This window comes from Falco rusticolus, chromosome 13, assembly GCF_015220075.1.
Source record: "Falco rusticolus isolate bFalRus1 chromosome 13, bFalRus1.pri, whole genome shotgun sequence".
Taxonomy (NCBI): Eukaryota; Metazoa; Chordata; class Aves; order Falconiformes; family Falconidae; genus Falco; species Falco rusticolus.
Window position 1 is genome coordinate 2,264,705 of NC_051199.1, and position 22,150 is coordinate 2,286,854.

A 22,150-nucleotide genomic window follows, 5' to 3' on the forward strand; every position below is an offset into this window, starting at 1 on the left:
GAAGCCACCTCATGCCAGCTGGCCTGTGAACAGCTGCAACACAGAAAAGTCAAGAACTCCAAAAATTGCTTCAGCTGCCTCCAAGCGCTTGTATATGCAGCTCTAAAAGCCTCTGTGCAACACCTGTACACTGGATTTCCAGCCTGAGGTCCTGGCTAGCTCTCCATGGGTGTGATGGCAGCCCAGTGCTGAGAGACAGAAAGAAGAAAATGCAGAGGGATGATCTGCCTGACCTGCTTATCCCACATTTTTCCTCAAAAGTGCATGCCCATTGGTCCCAATAAATGCATCTTTTGGCCCCCTGCTTATCCAGAAGCATGGCGGTAAGGAAGGTTGGGAGCTCAGTGCCACCCATGTCCCCTCCCCACCATGAGGCCATCACCACCACCACCACCACAACGGAGGGTTCAGTTCCAACGTATTTGAAGTGCTGCACCAAAACACCAGTGCAAACAACTAAATAACCACCAGCCCCCATTCCTGCAGTGGTTTCTGTTGCTGAGTAAGGCTGAAACACACAGAAAAACATCGGGAAATTATGTATTAACCCTTTCTTTTGGACTGTCAGTCCTTGCTAACCACACTGCTTCTTCAGGCCTCTTCATTCCAGCCATCCCAGTTCAACCTGTGTGTTTGCCCCCCAGGTAGAAGATGGCAGCACGACACAGCAATTTTACCCCAAAACATGAGAGCAGGAGAGGCCTTGCAGCTCCTGGTGCTGATGCAGTCAGCAGTGCTACCTGAGTTTCTATACGTTAACACACAAGGTGGTGTAGAAATACGTGGAAGTATGTATTTCATTTATGCACCCTTGATATATACATATATAGTGGGGTATATATGTATTCTATGTGTGCACAGGTATATATACTCATGTGTAAAGTTAGATATAAATATATATACTGTAAATGTGTAGCTATATGTACGCAATATTCCCTAATTAACATGCAATGAAATTAGTAATACAATTTGCACGTAACTATTAAGTAATTAAGTAAAACTGTGCCTCAGGGGGCTGCAGGGCAGCCAGCTGCTGCGGGCAGCCCCAGCGGCCACAGCCCGAGCACAGCCGGGTACCGGAGGAGAACTGCCCCGGCCCTGCCCTGCCCTGCCCAGCCCGGCCTGCCCTGCCCCGGCCCGGCCTGCCCTACCCTGCCCGGCCCTGCCCAGCCCGGCCTGCCCTGCCCCGGCCCGGCCCGGCCTGTCCTACCCGGCCCGGCCTCCTCGGCCCTGCCCAGCCCTGCCCTGCGCAGCCCAGCCTACCCTACCCTGCCCGGCCCGGCCTGCCCTGCCCGGCCCCCGGCCTGCCCGGCCTGCCCTGCCCGGCCCCCAGCCCAGGCTGCGGGTGAGAGGCCGGCCAGTGCCCCGCGGGGCCCCGGTGCCAAGGCCCGTCCCGCCCCGGCCGGGAGGAGCCTACGCGGGGGATGGGTCCCGCCCCTGGCGATGGCGGCGGCGCCGCGGCCAGGCCCGGCCCGGCCATGAGGCTGACGCGGGCGGCCGTGCTGGCGCGGGCCAAGGCGGCCGCGCTCGATGGCGTCCGCCGCCTCAACTGCTGGTGGGCGCCGGCGGGGGGGTCCGGGGCCGGGCGGGAGGCGGGCCGGGACGCGCAGTCGGGCCCGCGGCGGCAGCCGGCCCGGGGAGACGGGCAGGCCTGGGCCACAGGGAGCAGGCAGGGCTGGGGGGCACGGGGGGTGACGGGCAGGGCTGGGGTAGGGAGGAAGGGCGGGGGGGGCAGGCAGGGCTGGGGGGGCAGGCAGCGCTGGGGGGCAGGCAGGGATGGGGTAGGGGGGCAGGCAGGGATGGGGGGCAGGCAGGGATGGGGGCAGGCAGGGATGGGGGGCAGGCAGGGATGGGGTAGGGGGGCAGGCAGGGATGGGGAGGCAGGCAGGCAGGGATGGGGGGGCAGGCAGGGATGGGGGGGCAGGCAGGGATGGGGGGCAGGCAGGGATGGGGTAATGAGGCAGGCAGGGCTGGGGGGCAGGCAGGGATGGGGTAGGGGGGCAGGCAGGGATGGGGGGCAGGCAGGGATGGGGTAGGGGGCAGGCAGGGATGGGGGGGCAGGCGGCCTGCGAAGGGGTGAACAAGGAGGCCAGTGGTGGGGCTGGGCCGGGGCTGTGCAGCCCAGGCCTGGGGGCAGCAGGTGGGGGCTGGGCCCTGCCGTGCCGCCGGTGACCCCTGCTCTCCTCCCGCAGGGGCAGCCACCTGACTGATGTAAGTACGGCGCAGCGCTCCCGGGCCTGGGCGGCCGTGGTGGACCCCAGCCCGCACCCCGCCGGAGGGAAGCCTGAGCCAGCAGCCGGTGTGGGGAGAGGATGGGGTTGACAGGGCGCCGAGGAGGGCGCAGGCCTGGGTTTGGGCTGGCCCGGTGCCAGTGAGCTGCAGTGCTTTTCAGAATTGATTAGCATCTCATAGGAAAAAAAAAGAAATAAAAACGATTGGTGGTGTTTCGAGAGAGCACTTGGAAAATTCCACTCTGAGGTCCTGTGCAGACCCCCAGAGAGTGGGACCCTGAGTCCTGCGTCATTTGTTCGGGACTTTGGATGACGTGCCCTTGTTAGGAGAGGGCTGTCTGGCGTAGGAGGGATCCTCTCCTGTGTCTGGGGGCTGGAAAACCAGCACAGAGACTGCGGAGTTGCTGGAGCAGAAGAGCAACGTGATGCTGGTGTCTGCGCTTCCACTGCTGGGCAGAGAGGGTGGAGGAGCTGCTGACTCTGCACTGACCATGGCAACAAATCTCTCTGGTGGTGTTAAGCTTGGGTTAGACTCAAGCAAACCCAAACTGCTGTTTTGCTTTTATCTTCCTTGTGTGTGATTTTAAATTGCTTTTATTTGTATTTGTTTTCTGGGAGTGTCAAATTGCTGTTTCTGTCTCTTCCTGCACAGATATCGATATGCCGGGATTTGCCCAACATTGAGGTGATCACGTTCAGGTGAATGACAGACTGCCAGCTTTGGAGAGGGCAGGGGAAATGGCCTTTCTCGTGGGGCTGTGCCTTGTCCCTTGGTTTCTTACCACTTTTCTGTGCTTGTGCATCTGAGCTGCCTGGCTCTTCATGCCTGATTTCTCAAGCAGCAGAGATGCAGAAATGATTATTCTTCTGCTGGTTCCTATGCACGTTTCCCTTTGCTGCTCAAGAAAATAATCTCTGTTTTGAGAAGTGTTATAAACCTCTTAGGATTGTTGCTCCCCAAGTCCTATTCCGTAGTTTGGATGGGGATCTTCTGGGCCTCTGCATGGGGCCCGTTTGCAGAATGCTTGTTGAAATGCTTCATGGACCTCACAGAGCTTTTAATTTCTGTAAGCCTCCCCCTAACACACCCATCGTTCACCTACGCTGGGGATCCCACGGACCCAGTGCTGTCTGTGAATCTGAGCTTTTTCGCTTGGGAATCTTATATGGGTTCTCCTTCAGCGAGTCTGAGGAACTGCTACAGAAACGTGTGCGGGTGCGACAGGTGTTAGGGGGAAGCAGAGGCTGTTCATCATCAGGAGAGAGGAGAGCCTGCTTTTTTAATTCTTTCCCCTGTTTAAAACAATGAAATGCTATAAGCCCACTGAATGTCTGTTGCCATGCTGTGGCACGGTGAGGTGCCACGATGAGACTCCTCAGTGAAACTGTTGCAGGAAAGGGGGCTGGAAAGCCACTGTGCTACAGGGGCTGTGCTGCCACCTAAACAGTACAGCGAGGGAGGGGTGGGCTTGCTGGTCTCTGACCCTACTGTCTCTCTTCAGCGTGAATGGCATCTCAGACCTCGAGCCGCTGAATCAGTGCCAGAATCTGAGTGAACTCTATCTGAGGAAGAACAACATTACAAGCCTAAATGAGCTCTTCTACCTCAAAAACCTACCCCGGCTGAGGGTCCTGTGGCTGTCTGAAAATCCCTGTTGTGGGTCAGACCCCCACCGCTACCGAATGACGGTGCTGCGTAACCTACCCAGCCTGCAGAAGCTTGATAACCAAGGTGGGTGCTTGCAGGTAAAGGGACAACCCCAAGCTACAGGCAGGGCGACGTGGAAACCGGTAAGGTGTTGGTTCCTCTCTTTAAGGCATCCTTTGACTCTTCCTTGAGTCAGGATGTGTTAGAGGTTGAGCATCCCTTCTGCAAGATCCACCGCTTCTGTTTTCTCCTTTCCCTTCCCTGCAGCGCCAGAGTTAACACCAGCAGGACTAAAAGCCTCATTGTAGCGGAGATGGTGCCACTAATTAGTGGTTTTTTAGAACTCTTTGCTGTGGCAAAACAAAGATTCTGTAATTGGATCTGCTGTCATTAAAAAAAAAAAAAAGAAGCTTTTCCATCTGGTAGCAGTAATTTGGTAGCTTTTGGAGCCTTCTCCAGAGACAAGAGATAACAAAGCATGTTTGCGTCCCTCCCTGATACCTTTCTGACTTTGTGAGATGGGTGACAGCTGCCAGTGTCCTCCTTTGCGGGTTTTACTGCAGGAGGACGACGAAAGCAAAAGGCCAGTACAAAGGACACTTTTTGGCCCAGACCCCAGTGATGTAGCTCTGTAGCAGCAGTACCTGCCCTGTTACAGCTGCTGTGTTCCTGGGCTGCTGGAGCTTGTTGCAGCAGGCTTTTGTTTTGGTTTTTGCAGCTGTGACAGAGGAAGAACTGTCCCAGGCCCTGGTTGATGGTGAGGAGATCACGGCCCCACCAGCTAGGAGGAATGTGGAAAACGGCTGCCCTGAGTCCACTGTATCTAGTGCTGCTGAATCCACAACAGAGACTGAGAGTGAACTGCTGAACTTCAGTCTGGAGGAGACAAAGTGAGGGCTTGCTCGTGAGCTGTTAGGATTTCTGGGCTGAACTCGCATGTGGCATGAAAGGACCCTGCCAGCCAACCCTGATACTCCGTGGGCCAGGCCTGCGGCTGGCACAGATTCCTGTTGTTCCAGTTACCGTGGTGGAGCTGTGCTGGTTTAATAGCACTTGTGGGTCTGGTTCTGTATCTGCAAAACAGGCTCTTCTGTAGGTGGGTACTTACTCTCGAGTGTCAGCTGCATGTGCGGACAGAGATGGATCCTCTCTGAAGCGTGAGCCCCAGTCCATTCCTGCTTATCTCTGCTTCTGCGACACGCTTTGGCGCATGTCAGCGCTGCGGCATGTGTTGTTCCAGTGCACTGTCACACAGTCTGCAGTCCCAGCTAGTGTCAGGCACGGGAGCCTGTTGCCCCAGGTGGGGGTGCAAGCAGACTCCTTGTGGCGGCATCCTCATTTATATTTTATAGCTGTGAGGTTCTTGCTTCACGTGGGAATTTTGCTTGGGGTGTTGTGGTGTGTGAATAGATGTGCCTTGAGTCCTTCAGCTGGATGTTTCTTGCGTGGTTGCCCATGATTAGAAAGGATTCACCTGGCAGTGTAAGGTTCTCCCAGCTGGTCATAATAACGTTTGCTCTTCTTCCCCTTCTTAGCAAAATTCGAGAGGAGCTTGGTATGAAGCCTGTTCCCAGGGATAAATTTTCCTCCTTTTCACCTCGAGGGACAGACTGCAGCTGCAAGAAGAGAGTGAGTATCTTTTAAAGACCAAATTGCTTTTCATTGTGTGCAGCTCTGGGCCCCCCCATTTCAGAAGGACGTTCAGGTGCTTGAACGCGTCTGGAGGAGGGCAGCGAGCTGGGGACAGGGTTGGAAGGTGTGTCCTGTGAGGAGTGGCCGAGGGACCTGGGCTTGTCTAATTTCAGGGGGAAAGGAGGCTGAGGGGCAACCTCATTGCTGTCTGCAGCTTCCTGGGGAGGGGACACGGAGAGGGAGGTGCTGAGCTCTCCTCCCTGGGATCCGGTGACAGGACACACAGGAATGGCTCAAAGCTGCGCCCGGGAGGTTCAGACTGGACATTAGGAAGCATTTCTTCACCGGGAGGGTGGTCACACCCTGTAGACATGTCCCAAGCCTGTCACGTGTTCAAGAAGCATTTGGACAATGCCCTTAATATGCTTTAACTTTTGGTCAGCCCTGAAGCAGACAGGTCATCAGTTGGACTAGGTGATCTTTGTAGGTCCATTCCAACTGAAAATACTCCATTCTCTTCTATCTTTAAGACATCATGCAATATAAAGAAAGCCCAGTGGAGTTTGTCCTCTTGGTCTGTCTGCACACAAGCTCACGTGTGCCCCTTCCCTGGGGTTGTGCTAGGAACACGTGCTGGATGGGCAGCAGCTGAAATGCAGCTGGTAGACTGTCGGCCTAGGGGGAGGTTGCTTCATTGAGAGCTTAGGTGGTTCCTCAGCCCCTTCCGTGGTGTAGCCTTGGATGAACTTCATGGATCTTGGTTGTTCAGCTGGGAATTGCTGTCTGTTGGGCTGAGCGCCATCACTTCAATTGGTGCAGGGAGGCCAAAGTGAGATCTAGACCACGTTCTGCCTCATTCTGATGTTAGTTGCCTGCGATCTCTGTTCACGTTTTATGAGTGAACACTTGAGTGAATCACTTTGCAGCATCACGAGTAGTACCCACGGGCTTTGGCCTTCAGGAAAAGAAAACATTAAAGGGGAAATGGCCACAGATTGCAGCAGGGGAGGTTCATGTTGGATGTTAGAAAAAATATTTTCCCTAGAAGTACAGTTATTTAGGAGGCTGCAGAATGTCTCCCTGGAGTTTTGCAAGACATGGTTTGACAGAGCCATGGTCTGGTGCTGGCAGTAGTCCTGTGTCAGTGCGGGGGCTGGGCTGAAGGCCTTCAAGCGTTCCTCCCAGCTCACGCTTTCACAATTCTACAGGCTCTTCTTATTCCTCAGATCAGAAGGTTCCTGTCCTTTCCCATCCTACATGTAGTCACGCTGGAGAGAGAGGGCGGCTGCTCTTGCACTCTTGTGTGCGCCTTTCCTCACAGAAGCCCGTTGGGAGGGTGGCGGGGAGCCAGAGGCATGTGGGCAGTCGGTGCAGGACTGGGCGGATGGGTTTGTCCTGCATTCCAGTTCACCTCCTGACACGTCTCTGTCGGTGTTTGCCCCGAGGGCTTGGTCGTTCTGTCCCTGTAGCTGCAGGTGGCTGTTGCAAATGGCCGGCTGTGGTGGTGGTGGTGTTCCTAGAAAGAGCAACTTTGAAAATCAAGTGTCTTTTTCTGGGCTGGTGTTAACATGCTTGTGTAAAGCATTGTCTTTCTCGTCCCGACAGAACAATGTCCTGAATGCCATCCTGCTTCTCATGAAGGAACTGGACACGGAGGGTCTGGAGATAGTCCAGCAGACGGTGGGGAGGAGACTGCAGGCGTTTCGGAAGAAGGAGCTGCAGGAGGAGTGACAGTGCCCATTACAAACCTCCCTGGAGCACCAGCCAGCCCCAGCCCCGCAGCACCATTCTGCCCACACATGCCTGGCTGCAGCCAAAGCCTCCGTGTTTCCCGCTGTGTTTCCCCTGCGGAGGGGCTGGAACGGGGTGCTGCTGGCTGCCCCTGCCCCGTAGCTCCCGACATCACCCCCAGCTGTGTATGTCACACTGGGGCGGGCAGCACCTGACCTGGCTTGCGGGAGCTTTCCTGCTTGTGTAACAGGCTCAGTTAACGTCTGTGTCTCATGTCACTGGGGCTGTTTGATGGGAGCTGCCGGTAAATCAGCAAAGCAAAAGCGAGCGGGGCCGCAGTGAGAGGTGCTGCTGTGCTGCGCGATCGAAGGGGGCTTGGCCAAGCCTGCTGCCAGCTAGAAAGGTCACTGCTTGTCAGTGGCTCCCTGTCAGACTAACCAGCAGCCAGCCCCTGTGTGTTTGCAGGCTCTGAAGGCAGTTTCTACCACAGAGTTTGTTTTGTGAAGTCTGTCGGGGAGATGCTGCCTGAAATGATCACCCAGAACTGTCTGGTGCAGATTGTGAAGGTCAATGTCAAATTCCTAATTTACATTCAACTCATGACTTCTGGTGCTTGTTAGTGCATGTAGCACCTGACTTGGCGGTCAGGCGGACCAAAGAAAAGCTCGGTGCAGCCTAGGTGAAACAAATGACTCTCTCCTAGATCCTGAATGCTCAGCTGTACTCTCACCCCCACATGCCCCTGTAGGCATCTTAAGGAAACAACATTAGAATAAAACGCCCCTGTGCGTTTTTAGGAGAAAACAAGCCAAGCGTTACTGTCAGGTTTGCGCAGGCATCGAGGGTGGCATTTCTGTGTAACTGAAAAAGCTGCATTTACTAAGATTTTGTAGAGCCGCTAAATACAAATGAAAATGTTGTGACATACCAAATAAAACCAATTATCCCTCTCGGACGTGTAAGCTGTGGCTGGGGTTCAGCAAACATAGCGAGAACAACTGACTCTGGGCATTGCTCCATTATGTCTGGTTCATGGCTTGCATTGTTAGCCCTGCGGAGCAGGAGCAGCGCTGTGGGCCCCTGCGTCTTCCCGCTTCACTGGACCCGTCAAAGGGCTCGCTCGCCCCCGGCGCTGGTTGATTCTGCACCGAGCTGCTGCAGGGGCTGCTTTTCAAAGGGGCTGTGCTATTTGGGAACCTTGCGGCCACAAGTCCCCGCCGAGTGCAGGAAGCAAAAGAGGCAGCGGGCAAAGCTCACTTGCTCATGGCAGAGGCACAGAGCCCACCCAGGCAGGGCAGTGGCCTCCGAGGCACAGGACGCGGCCCCTCTGTGCCGCTCGGCTGCAGACCCTGGCCCTGTGTGAGGTGGGGTGGCGTGTCCGCATCCCTGCTATCCCAGTTTGTACGGGGGTCCGAGCACCCGTGCGCCGGGTCATGCTGCTGTGAGGAACGCTCCTCGGGGATGGTGACAGCCTGTGTCCACAGGCCTGTTTACTTGACCTTGGTGGGAAGGGGCACAGTTTGACCCTCGTCACTTGGATGAAGATTGCTGATGCCTTTAACTCCTCAAATGACCTAGTTCTTGCCTTCTGCATTAAACCCAGCTGCGTTTAAATAGCCAGTGTGATTTATAATGTACCAGACTTTCCTTGACAGCCAGGGCCTGAGAGACATACCCGTCATCTTGTTTGCATCTTGCCCTTGTGCTGAGGGCACGTCCTCTCCCAGGCTGCCTCGACAGCCTGCTCGGTGGCAGTAGTCGCGCCTGTCTGTGTCAGGGGACAGGGGAGCCAGACCCCCCAGCTTTGCTGGGAGGAGAGTGATCAAAGCAAGTGTCATGGCTTGTCATCAGGGCAGCTAATGGAGCAACTGCCGTGGCCTGAGGCTGCTCTGGCACCGTTCCTCCCCTCCGCGCTGGAGAACTCTGGCTGTTAATCCCTGACTGCACGACTGTCCCCGAGCAGAGCTCGCTGCCTACGTGCTGCGCTTGTCACGCTTGGCTGGGGCGGGTGCTCCTGGGGCCGGGTGAGCTGCCCTGGGTGCTCCCGACTGCTCCTCGCAGGGTGACCCTGATCCCGCACACCCTCGGAACAGCCCAGGGGGGGGCTGGCCTCTTCCCTCTGGGGGCCTGGCAGCCTGCCTTTCGCTGAAGATGCTCATAGCTTTTTTGCTCTGCCTCTCCTCAGGGCCGGGGGGCAGCCGGGGCTGGGCTGGCCGTGCCTGGTTGCACCGTCACCGCATCCCCTACTGCTCGTTCTAGCAGCACACAGGGTGGTTGCCCCCCTGCAGGATGCTGGGGCTGTCCCTGTCCATCTCCCCCCCCCCCACCCGCCAAGGGATCTGGGATCTGGCGCTCCAGGCTTTTTTGAGTGGAAATGAGGTGCGAAGGCTCCAGTGACCCCTGTCCCCAAGTGCATCCAAATGCGAAGCTGGCCTGAGCGTGGGGACACCCCCCTTCCCCATTAACACCCTGCACCCGGCTGCTGGAGGGCGGCTGCCAAGAGCTGTGTGGTGTGACCTGCTTTCGCCCTGACCCGCCCAGCAGGGGATATGGAGCAGCGAGGGCAGATGTTTCCCGGTCTCGCCTGTGCCAGCGGCTGTCCGGTCCGCGGGTCCGGATCCAGCACATATTGTGTCCAGGCCAACCGCGGGGGTCCTGGATGGCCAGCGGTGGGGGCAGGTGTGGGGGACAGCACAGCGCGGGATGGTCCCTGGCTGATGTGAGGTCCTGCACAGGAGCCAGTCGGGGCTCCTCAGATGTGGGATGGTGGAAGAGCCTGTTTCCCATTGCTGGCACTGGGAGGAGCGGCCAGGTCTGCCTGGGTCCCCACAGCAGATACTCGCCTGGGAGAGCCGTGATGCAGCCTCCGTCGCAAGGTCTGCTCTTGCTGTGTGTCCAGCTTCTGGCAGGGAAGATGAAGAAATTACCATCTTCCTCCGGAGCCTAAACAAGTAACGTGGCCAACTAGAGGAAAGCACTGAAAGCAGGGACCTTGGCACTTGGGACAACTTGCTGGAGGAAAAAAATAACTGTGTGTTTGACCCAAAAGACTGTGAGGCATCTTGGTGCTGGCAAGGCCTCAGAGGCTGGAGCTGTCAGCCGAAAGCCCCAGGAGGGAAGTGGCCTGGGAAAGGGGCGATGCACACGCACAGCCGGCCGGCAGCGGCCGAGCGCGGCGCAGCGCAGCCAAGCCCGAGGTTGCTGCACGTGGGAGCCGGCCCGCTTGGCAATGCCCTGAGAAACTGCTCTACAAACATCCGCCTCCATAAATCACTTCTGCGCTTTCTTTGAAGGTGGGTGAACCAAACAAGGAAGAAGCAATTCTTCTCTGGGATTGCGAAGTCTGCCTGCAGAGGGATGCTGACCTTGCAACCGCACCGGCCCGGCAAGGCAGAGGCCGCCTGCGGTCCCGCTCTCTCGGGCTTTGAGGACAGAAGCAGGGAAACCTCCTGGCCCAGCAATTAATCCAGCTCTGGGAGACCATCTGGCTTTGTTCAGGGGACTGTCCCCCCAACCCTAACCCCCGGTCTGCCCCCGTCCCTTCCCACGGGGACTTGGCGCACAATGACCACTCTCCAGCGAGGCAGGCTTTGGCTCCAGCGGGTTTTATCTCATAGAGGAGGAGAGCAGCGCTGCGAACAGTACAAGATTTTGGGAGTGTCACCGAGCAGTGGTGAGATGACAAGGCATGGCACCCGAGGCCACACAGTGACGGTCACCAGCCAAGCGTCATGCAAGGTGCCAGGGAAGAGGGGCTTGCCGGCCCGGTACTCTGCTGCTGCGCCCTCCAGACATGCCATTGGGCAAATGCCACGGGAGGATGGAGCTTTACCTCACGGGCAGCCGAAAGCCCCTGAACCAGCCCCTACCCGCGCCAGGATGGCGCGTACCTCCTCAGCTTCCCCCCTGCGCGCAAGGCAGGTGACTAAAAGCAGCAGTTGGCTCAGGCGTCAAGCCGCTACATAAGGAATCAAGATACCCCATCATTAAATAACAGCAATAAACTACAAGGGAAGATTAGGGTCTGGGCTCCGCAGCTGGGCTCTAGCAACACCTCTTTTCTGCGTCTGCACAGGGATCAGACCCTGGACCAGCCACCTGGGGCAGGACTGTGCTGTTTTGGGAGCCACAGCCAGGCTCTGCTGCTTTAAGGGGTTGATGGCGAAGCTACAGGCTACTGAGAACAGGGGAGACCCGGCGCTCCCCGAGCAGCACGTGGGGATGGAGAGGATGTGGGTGGGGGCTACGGCTTGGGCTGGTGGGACTAGAAGCCCTTCTCAATGCTGAGTGTGCGGCGGGTGACGTGCTCCATCTTCCCCGAGATGTACTCGGTCAGGCTGATCTGGTAGTTGGCGAGCATCTTCAGCATCAGCCGCAGGTTCAGCCACCACTGCTCTGGGGCAGCCTGTGCCTGCGCAGGGGGGACTGGCTCTAGAACCTGGGAAGGTCCCCTGGGACCTGGTGAACTGCTGGGACATGGGGATGGGACTTACTCAAAATCAGTGACTTTCTTGAGCTCCGTCACGGGGCTGAAGGCCACCACCTTCTTCCTGAGCCCGATCACGCAGGCAGAGTCTCCCGAGTTGGCAAACACACGCCCTGGGTAGGAGGACACTGTCGACTGTGGCTGCCTTGGGGGCCAAGTGGCCAAGCCAGAGCAGCAGGGGCTGCCCGGTGCCACCAGCCTCCCACCACCCCACCACCCACAGCCCTCGGCTCACCCTTACGATAGACCTCCTCCAGCTTCTCTGACATCCACAGCACCGCCTTCACTCCCATGCTTGGTCCCGTAGTTGCGGTCAAAGGGGGTTGGGGCTCCCCCTGGGGACAACGACATGGTGATGTCAGGCCCATCCAAGTCTTGGGGAAAGCAGTGGCCATGTTGCCCTGTCCCCTGTACCTGCTGGAGGTGGCCCAGAACGTTAATCCTGCAGTCAAAGATGCCTTTGCCTCAGACGAGTAGAGGTTGTAGAGGAATCGGTGGTATAGTGCTCGTGGCACTTCTCATTGCTGGGGAGCAGAGGGAAGGGATTGGGGGGGCTGCTCCACAATCTGGCATCCCCAAGGGGTCCCTCTGTGCTCCCCTAAACACCTATTTTTGCTGGGTTTTGTTCTACCTGAGCCCCGAGCGCCAGAGGCCCTGGATGGGGTGCTGGGGCAGGGTGGGGACAGCAGCAGAGGCATCCAGCACAGGACCATCCCTCTGGCCGAGCGTGGCAACCGGGCAGGATGCCACCGCCCACCGTGCCAAACTCGCTGCACTCAGGGACTGTCTCTGGCCACGGGAAGGGCTCAGCTCTGGCCTTGCTCCCTGCCACAGGGCTGGGTTTTCTTAGTGAGTGACCCCAGGCGTCCCCAAACTCACCGCAGTACCAGCCCTCTCTGGATATCCGTCTTCATTTTGTCAGTCAAATGTTCCACGTTGGCCTGCAAGATGAACGCCAGGATGCTGGCAGCCATCCTGGGTCCCTCTGGTCTCTGTTTGGACCCAAGTGCCACTAACATCAACCCAGCAGCTTCACGGGGCTTGGCCGTGTTCCTCCAAACTCTGCCCTGCCTCGGAGCCTTCCCTTTCCCAGTTTTCCATCCTATTTTACCCAAACGATGCTGCCAGAAAGCAGCTCCTACTCTGCTCACCTTCAGGTCATGGATGGTGAAGGGATCTTCATAGACGTAGGCGGCGTCGGCGCCCACTGCAATGCCAGTGACAGTCGACAGGTACCCGCAGTAGCCCCCCATTGTCTCCACGATGAAGACGCGGCGCTTGGTGCCTGAGGCCCGACATGCTTGATGCGGTCACAGCTCTGCACCCAGGAGAAGCCGGGGGTCACACCAGGAAAACCTGTCCTTGCTGCCCGGGATGGGACGCTGGTTCGTTCCCGCATGCCATCCCACAACATGGCAGGACCTGGGACCCAGCGAGCTGCCCCCTGCCCTCCCTCACCTCCATGGCCGCGTTGACAGCTGTGTCCGAGCCCAGGCTGAAGTCGGTCCCCGGCACGTTGTTGCTGATGGTGGCAGGGATGACGCACATGATGATGCAGAGCTCCTCGTACTGCCCGCGGGCCTCCACCAGCTGCAGCACCCCCTCGTACGCCTGCAAGGAGCCGAGGACTCGGGAGATGCCCTGGGGCCGGATCCACATCCCAGAAGGGGTGGCCCGGGGTGGCCTGCGCCGCCCTCGATGCCGGCAGCCCCACAAACCAGAGCTGAGGATGCCCCCACACCTCAAGACCCCCCGATGACCAGCAGCCCCTTGATGTGAATTTCCGCACGTTCTCCCACAATCTTTTCCATGCAGGTCTTGGGCAGCTGTCCCTGCGGTAGGAAGGGGAGGAGAGGCCGGGGTGAGGACAGTGGTGTCCCCTCCCCTCCCTGCCACCCCCCTCCCACCCCCTGGGCTGGCACTTACCGCTTGGTGCCCAGCATGGACCCCGCCACGCCCAGCCAGCCCGCCAGTCGTGCCAGCCCACCTCACGGATCTGCAAGCAGCAGCGCTCGGTTTTAGGATGGCAGAAGCAGCCTGCCGCTGCCCGCCAGCCCAAACCCACCCCCTTGGGAAACCCGCAGCACCCAGGCTCACCGTCCCCCTTACCTGCCCCTTGGACAAGCCCTCGAAGAAGCCGTCGCTCACCACGTAGAGGGTGTTGCCCCTGGCAGATGCCGATCCCACGGCCCGACCTGACGGCAGCGTTCATGCCGGCGGCGGGGGCACCCACATTCAGGATTGCCAGGCTGAAGGGGCTCTGCAGGGACAGAGATGGGGATGGCACGTTGGTGTGTGTTCCCAAGGCAGGTGATGATGTCCCCTGCTGCTCCTCATCCACTCCTTACCTTCTCCTGTGCCGGTTCTGGTGTGCCAGCAGCTTGTAGATGTTCCAGTTGTTCTCAAAGCTCCTGCAAGGACAAGGCGGCGTGGCCCCGAGGGGCGCCTGTGACCCCGAGGCGTGGGTGGGGATGCCCTCCCAGCTGCAGGAGCCCATGGTTTCCCCCCCAAGGGAGAAGCCTCCAGACCAGCATGTCCTTTTGGCCCATCCATAGGGATGTCTCCCCCCCATCCCGGTCCCCACTCCTCACCTCCCACGGAGCTGGATGGCCTCCTCAAACCTCTTCTCATCCATGGCCTTCTGCACGTCCTTTGTCTTGGGGGAGGAGAGATGCAGCACCGTGACACCCACGCTTATGGGGAGGGGAGCAGGACCCCCACCCAGCGGGCTGGCGTGCCTGACACACACCCCCCGCCCCGATACTCACCACCTGGACGCACTCCATGAGTGGCAGCCGCACTGACTTGGTTCCCCGAGAGGCTCACCACGCAGGCGGGGTGGTCCGGCGTGGCCTCCAGCAACGCCATCACCGGCCTCCATCCCCATCTTGCTGCTCTGCAACAGGCAAGGGGCACCCGCTGCCCTCGTGACGCTGGGGCCCACCCCCGCCAGCCAGGCGGGATGCTCCCCTGTGCTCACACAGGGATGCTCCCATGACCTTGGAAACCAGGCGGCTGCTGGCACACCCAACTCACAGCCAGAGAGCTGCTGGTTTCATTTCAACAACCCGTGAAATTTGCAGCAAATGAGGGGACCTGGGCATGCGGCTCTGCTCGCACAGGCGGGGCCACCCCTGCGGGGGCCGTCTTGAGCCTCAAGTCCTTTGCAACAGGCAGAGGGAATGCAGGAGCCGGGCTCCCCACCAGCCTGCTGCTTTCTGCAGGGTGACCCCCGCTCCATGTCCTCCCCCAGGACCTACCAGCACACGGTCAAAGGCTGACGGGGTCCCTCCGCGCTGGACGTGGCCGAGGACGGTGAAGCCAGCTGTCAAGCCCAAGCGTTGCAACCACCAGCTGCGGAGAGAGAGGATGTCATGCTGGGGACCGCCAGTCCACCCTGGGTGCCGGAGTGGGTGCCAGAGCGGGCGCTTACATCCTTCACGTAGTTGGAGGAGATGGGTTTGCCACTGCGGTCGATGGCACCCTCGGCAATGATGATGATGTTGAGCCGCGACCCTCTGCTGCGTGTCTGGTGTGAGGGGAGAAAAAGAGCTGCCACGGCTTAGCCAAAACTCACCGGCGGCCGAGCCTGAGCACCCTCCCCCGCTTGCCACCAGCTGCTGCCTGGGGGCGGGGCTCAGGCTCAGGGTGGCTGAGCCCCTGAGCCAGCGGTGCCCCTGGCACGCGAGGGCTGGATTTGCGCTCGGCTGAGTGCCCCGTTTCCAGGGACAATGGTGGGAGCTCCCGAAGCTTCGCAGGGGCTGGGCACCGGCTGTGGGGCTCAGCCCGGGGCCTGCGGGATGCTCTGGGGTGAAAACGGGGACAGGACCTTAGGAACCCCCCCCTCACCTCCCCAAGCCTCTCACACATGAGGTCCTCCCAGCCGTCCTCCGGAGGGGACTCAGGGATGAAGAGCCAGTCGGCGCCCGAGGCCAATCCGGACACCAGCGCCAGGTACCTGGGGGGACACGGCGGTGGCAGCACCAGGCCTGGCCCCCGAACGTGGCACCCCGTCGCACCGCAGGGGCTTACCCACAGTGGCGGCCCATCACCTCCAGCACGAACGTCCGCTGGTGGCTGCAAGGACATGGGTGGGAGGAGAAGGAAGGTGGGTGCGATGCTCCAGGGGGGTCCAGCCCCCAGCCCCAAGCCCGCTCACCTCTGCGCCGTGGTGGTGATGGCGTCAATCACCTCCATGATGCGGTGCAGCGCCGAGTCGGTGCCGATGGTCATGTCGGTGCCGCAGAAGTCGTTGTCGATGGAGCCCACCAGCCCCACGATGTTCAGGCGGCAGTTCTCCCGTGCCACCTCCTCGCTGATCTGCCCTGCCGGGGGGGACCGCCGTGCCACTGGTTATTTTGGGGTGCCCCCATCCCCCACCAGCATCGGGCCGGATCCTGCCGAGCAGCGGAGGAGCCCAGCCCTCCCTGGGGGTCACAGTGACAGGGTGGCACCTCTGGAGCTCAGCACCCTTTGAATGCTTTCACTCTCCCCACCCAGTGCGTGTGGGAGGGGGGGTCACCCACCATCTTGGACCAGCTCCTCCAGCAGCCCACCCCACTCAGAGCGGAAGATGTCGGCGCCCGTCAGGCTGCCGTCCCCGCCGATGACGCAGAGGTTGGTGATGCCGTGCTCCACCAGGTTACGGGCGGCCCGCAGCCGGCCCGCGCGGGTGGTGAAGGCCTTGCAGCGGGCACTGCCAATCACCGTCCCGCCCTGCAGAGGAAAAGGGGGGGGGGGCACAGCTTGTCATGTAGCTTTTTTTGGGGGTGGTGGTTGGATTTGGGGGTCCCCACCGGTGAGCCTCACCAGCTGGATGATGTTGGAGACGCTGAGCCAGTTGGCTTGCTTGATGTTGTCACCCCCCTCCACCAGCCCCTCGTAGCCCTGCGAAGAAGATGGGGGTGAGGGGGACCCCGGCACAGGGGGGGCAGCTGCCCCCCACCCGTGATGGGGAGCATGGGGGTGCCCCAACCTCGTAGATAAGGAAGACCTTGGCTCCCACGTATATCCCCATGCGGGTGACGGCGCGGACGGCGGCGTTCATCCCTGGCAAAGCGAGAGGTGAGCCAGGGTGACCTCGAGGGGCCCCACACCCCACAGGGCACCGGATCCCAGGGGTGTCCCGCCCCCTCGAGTGGGGGGGCCCAGAGACCGGGGAGCTCCGCGCACGGGTGGCAGCCGCAGGTGAGCGAGACCCGTCAGCCATCCCGGGGGGCCGCGACCCCCACGGCGGGTGCTCGGGGCTGGGCACGGGGAGGTGGCGCGGGTGGGCCGCGGCGACCCTTCCCGTGCGTCGGGGACGCACGGGAGGGGGGTGCCCGTCCGTCCCCTCCCCCGCCGCGGGCTCCCGGGCAGGAGCGTGGGCCGCGTCCCGGCTGCGCGCCCCGAGGCCCCGCGGATGCCGCTCCCGCCCGGCCCCGCTCCCGCCCGGCCCCGGCCCCGTTCCCCCGCCCCACCTTGCGCGTCGCCGCCGCTGGTGAGCACGGCAATGGCCATGCCGGCCCCCGCCATCCGCAGCCGCTCCAGCTCCGCCGCCGCCATCGCTGCGCTCCCGGCACCGGCGCCGCCGACCCCGCCCCGCCGGGACACGCCCCGCGGCGGCCCCGCCCCCGGCCCCGGCCCCGCCCTCGGCCCCGCCCCGCCATGTTGTGCCAAACTCTGCCATACCGCGCCATGCGGTGCCATACTGCACCATACCACACCATATTGTGCCGTACTGCACCATGCGGTGCCATACCACACTATACTGCACCATACCACACCATATTGTGCCGTACTGCACCATGCGGTGCCATCTGTGCCATACCACACTATACTGCACCATACCACACCATATTGTGCCGTACTGCACCATGCGGTGCCATACCACACTATACTGCACCATACCACACCATTCTGCGCCATATCACACCATACTGTGCCATGCGGTGCCATACTGCACCATACGATCACACTAAGCCATACCACACCATACTGTGCGGTGCCATACTGCACCATACCACACCATATTGTGCCATACTGCGCCATGCGGTGCCATCTGTGCCATACCACACTATACTGCACCATACCACACCATATTGTATGCCCGTACTGGCCCATTGCGGTGCATCTGTGCCATACCACACTATACTGCACCATACCACACCATATTGTGCCATACTGCACCATGCGGTGCCATACTGTGCCATACCACACTATACTGCACCATACCACACCATATTGTCCGTCGCGCCATGCGTGCAATCCTGTGCAACCACACTACTACTGCACGCATACCACACCATAATTGTCCCATACTGCCCATGACGGGCATAACTGTGCCATCCACACTATACTGCACCATACCAACACCATTCTGTGCCATACCACACCATGCGTGCCAGCTGTCCATACTGACCCATACGCAACATACCACACCATATGGTGCATACCCCACCATGCGTGCCATCTATCCACACCATACTGCACCATACCACACCAGCTCGCCATACACCTAGCCTGCCAGCGTACCATACTGCACTGCGACACTACCTAATACTGCTGCAACCTCCACACCATATACGTGCGGTGCATCTTGCACCATGCACATACCACACCATACTGTGCCATACTGCGCCATACCATGCTGTACTGCGCCATACGTGCTGTACTGAGCTGTACCACACCATACTGTGCCATACTGCGCCATACCATGCTTACTGCGCCATACTGTGCTGTACTGAGCTGTACCACACATACTGGCCATACTGCCATACCATGCTGTACTGCGCCATACTGTGCTGTACTGAGCTGTACCAACATACTGTGCCATACTGCGCCATACCATGCTGTACTGCGCCATACTGTGCTGTACTGAGCTGTACCACACCATACTTGCCATACTGCGCCATACCATGCTGCACTGCGCCATACTGTGCTGTACTGAGCTGTACCACACCATACTGTGCCATACTGCGCCATACCATGCTGTACTGCGCCATACTGTGCTGTACTGAGCTGTACCACACCATACTGTGCCATACTGCGCCATACCATGCTGTACTGCGCCATACTGTGCTGTACTGCTGTACCACACCATACTTGCCATACTGCGCCATACATGCTGTACTGCGCCATACTGTGCTGTACTGAGCTGTACACACCATACTGTGCCATACTGCGCCATACCATGCTGTTACTGCGCCATACGTGCTGTACTGAGCTGTACCACACCATACTGTGCCATACTGCGCCATACATGCTGTACTGCGCCATACTGTGCTGTACTGAGCTGTACCACACCATACTGTGCCATACTGCGCCATACCATGCTGTACTGCGCCATACGTGCTGTACTGAGCTGTACCACACCATACTGTGCCATACTGCGCCATACCATGCTGCACTGCGCCATACTGTGCTGTACTGAGCTGTACCACACCATACTCTGCCATACTGCGCCATACCATGCTGCACTGCGCCATACTGTGCTGTACTGAGCTGTACCACACCATACTCTGCCATACTGCGCCATACCATGCTGCACTGCGCCATACTGTGCTGTACTGAGCTGTACCACACCATACTCTGCCATACTGCGCCATACCATGCTGTACTGCGCCATACTGTGCTGTACTGAGCTGTACCACACCATACTGTGCCATACTGCTGCCATACCATGCTGTACTGCGCCATACTGTGCTGTACTGAGCTGTACCACACCATACTGTGCCATACTGCGCCATACCATGCTGTACTGCGCCATACTGTGCTGTACTGAGCTGTACCACACCATACTGTGCCATACTGCGCCATACCATGCTGTACTGCGCCATACTGTGCTGTACTGAGCTGTACCACACCATACTGTGCCATACTGCGCCATACCATGCTGCACTGCGCCATACTGTGCTGTACTGAGCTGTACCACACCATACTGTGCCATACTGCGCCATACCATGCTGTACTGCGCCATACTGTGCTGTACTGAGCTGTACCACACCATACTGTGCCATACTGCGCCATACCATGCTGTACTGCGCCATACTGTGCTGTACTGAGCTGTACCACACCATACTCTGCCATACTGCGCCATACCATGCTGTACTGCGCCATACTGTGCTGTACTGAGCTGTACCACACCATACTGTGCCATACTGCGCCATACCATGCTGTACTGCGCCATACTGTGCTGTACTGAGCTGTACCACACCATACAGTGCCATACTGCGCCATACCATGCTGTACTGCGCCATACTGTGCTGTACTGAGCTGTACCACACCATACTGTGCCATACTGTGCCATACCATGCTGTACTGCGCCATACTGTGCTGTACTGAGCTGTACCACACCATACTGTGCCATACTGCGCCATACCATGCTGTACTGCGCCATACTGTGCTGTACTGAGCTGTACCACACCATACTGTGCCATACTGCGCCATACCATGCTGTACTGCGCCATACTGTGCTGTACTGAGCTGTACCACACCATACTGTGCCATACTGCGCCATACCATGCTGTACTGCGCCATACTGTGCTGTACTGAGCTGTACCACACCATACTCTGCCATACTGCGCCATACCATGCTGCACTGCGCCATACTGTGCTGTACTGAGCTGTACCACACCATACTCTGCCATACTGCGCCATACCATGCTGCACTGCGCCATACTGTGCTGTACTGAGCTGTACCACACCATACTGTGCCATACTGCGCCATACCATGCTGTACTGCGCCATACTGTGCTGTACTGAGCTGTACCACACCATACTGTGCCATACTGTGCCATACCATGCTGTACTGCGCCATACTGTGCTGTACTGAGCTGTACCACACCATACTGTGCCATACTGCGCCATACCATGCTGTACTGCGCCATACTGTGCTGTACTGAGCTGTACCACACCATACTGTGCCATACTGCGCCATACCATGCTGTACTGCGCCATACTGTGCTGTACTGAGCTGTACCACACCATACTGTGCCATACTGCGCCATACCATGCTGCACTGCGCCATACTGTGCTGTACTGAGCTGTACCACACCATACTGTGCCATACTGCGCCATACCATGCTGTACTGCGCCATACTGTGCTGTACTGAGCTGTACCACACCATACTGTGCCATACTGCGCCATACCATGCTGTACTGCGCCATACTGTGCTGTACTGAGCTGTACCACACCATACTCTGCCATACTGCGCCATACCATGCTGTACTGCGCCATACTGTGCTGTACTGAGCTGTACCACACCATACTGTGCCATACTGCGCCATACCATGCTGTACTGCGCCATACTGTGCTGTACTGAGCTGTACCACACCATACTGTGCCATACTGCGCCATACCATGCTGTACTGCGCCATACTGTGCTGTACTGAGCTGTACCACACCATACTGTGCCATACTGCGCCATACCATGCTGTACTGCGCCATACTGTGCTGTACTGAGCTGTACCACACCATACTGTGCCATACTGCGCCATACCATGCTGTACTGCGCCATACTGTGCTGTACTGAGCTGTACCACACCATACTGTGCCATACTGCGCCATACCATGCTGTACTGCGCCATACTGTGCTGTACTGAGCTGTACCACACCATACTGTGCCATACTGCGCCATACCATGCTGTACTGCGCCATACTGTGCTGTACTGAGCTGTACCACACCATACTGTGCCATACTGCGCCATACCATGCTGCACTGCGCCATACTGTGCTGTACTGAGCTGTACCACACCATACTGTGCCATACTGCGCCATACCATGCTGTACTGCGCCATACTGTGCTGTACTGAGCTGTACCACACCATACTGTGCCATACTGCGCCATACCATGCTGCACTGCGCCATACTGTGCTGTACTGAGCTGTACCACACCATACTCTGCCATACTGCGCCATACCATGCTGTACTGCGCCATACTGTGCTGTACTGAGCTGTACCACACCATACTGTGCCATACTGCGCCATACCATGCTGTACTGCGCCATACTGTGCTGTACTGAGCTGTACCACACCATACTGTGCCATACTGCGCCATACCATGCTGTACTGCGCCATACTGTGCTGTACTGAGCTGTACCACACCATACTGTGCCATACTGCGCCATACCATGCTGCACTGCGCCATACTGTGCTGTACTGAGCTGTACCACACCATACTCTGCCATACTGCGCCATACCATGCTGTACTGCGCCATACTGTGCTGTACTGAGCTGTACCACACCATACTGTGCCATACTGCGCCATACCATGCTGCACTGCGCCATACTGTGCTGTACTGAGCTGTACCACACCATACTGTGCCATACTGCGCCATACCATGCTGTACTGCGCCATACTGTGCTGTACTGAGCTGTACCACACCATACTGTGCCATACTGCGCCATACCATGCTGTACTGCGCCATACCATGCCACACTGT

General features: G+C 58.6%; 1 protein-coding gene and 1 pseudogene across 1 annotated transcript; one reads left to right on the forward strand and one right to left on the reverse strand.

Annotated features, from left to right (window-relative positions):
• Window positions 1-1,446: 1,446 nt before the first annotated feature.
• On the forward strand, window positions 1,447-8,197 carry CFAP410 (cilia and flagella associated protein 410). Its single transcript, XM_037407399.1, has 7 exons — window positions 1,447-1,555; window positions 2,193-2,211; window positions 2,884-2,930; window positions 3,734-3,963; window positions 4,598-4,769; window positions 5,415-5,508; window positions 7,117-8,197. Exons 1-7 carry the CDS (start codon window positions 1,479-1,481, stop codon window positions 7,240-7,242), a joined length of 765 nt encoding a protein of 254 aa, XP_037263296.1. The 5' UTR covers window positions 1,447-1,478; the 3' UTR covers window positions 7,243-8,197.
• Window positions 8,198-10,831: 2,634 nt separating this feature from the next.
• LOC119156980 lies at window positions 10,832-17,326 on the reverse strand (annotated as a pseudogene).
• Window positions 17,327-22,150: the final 4,824 nt, after the last annotated feature.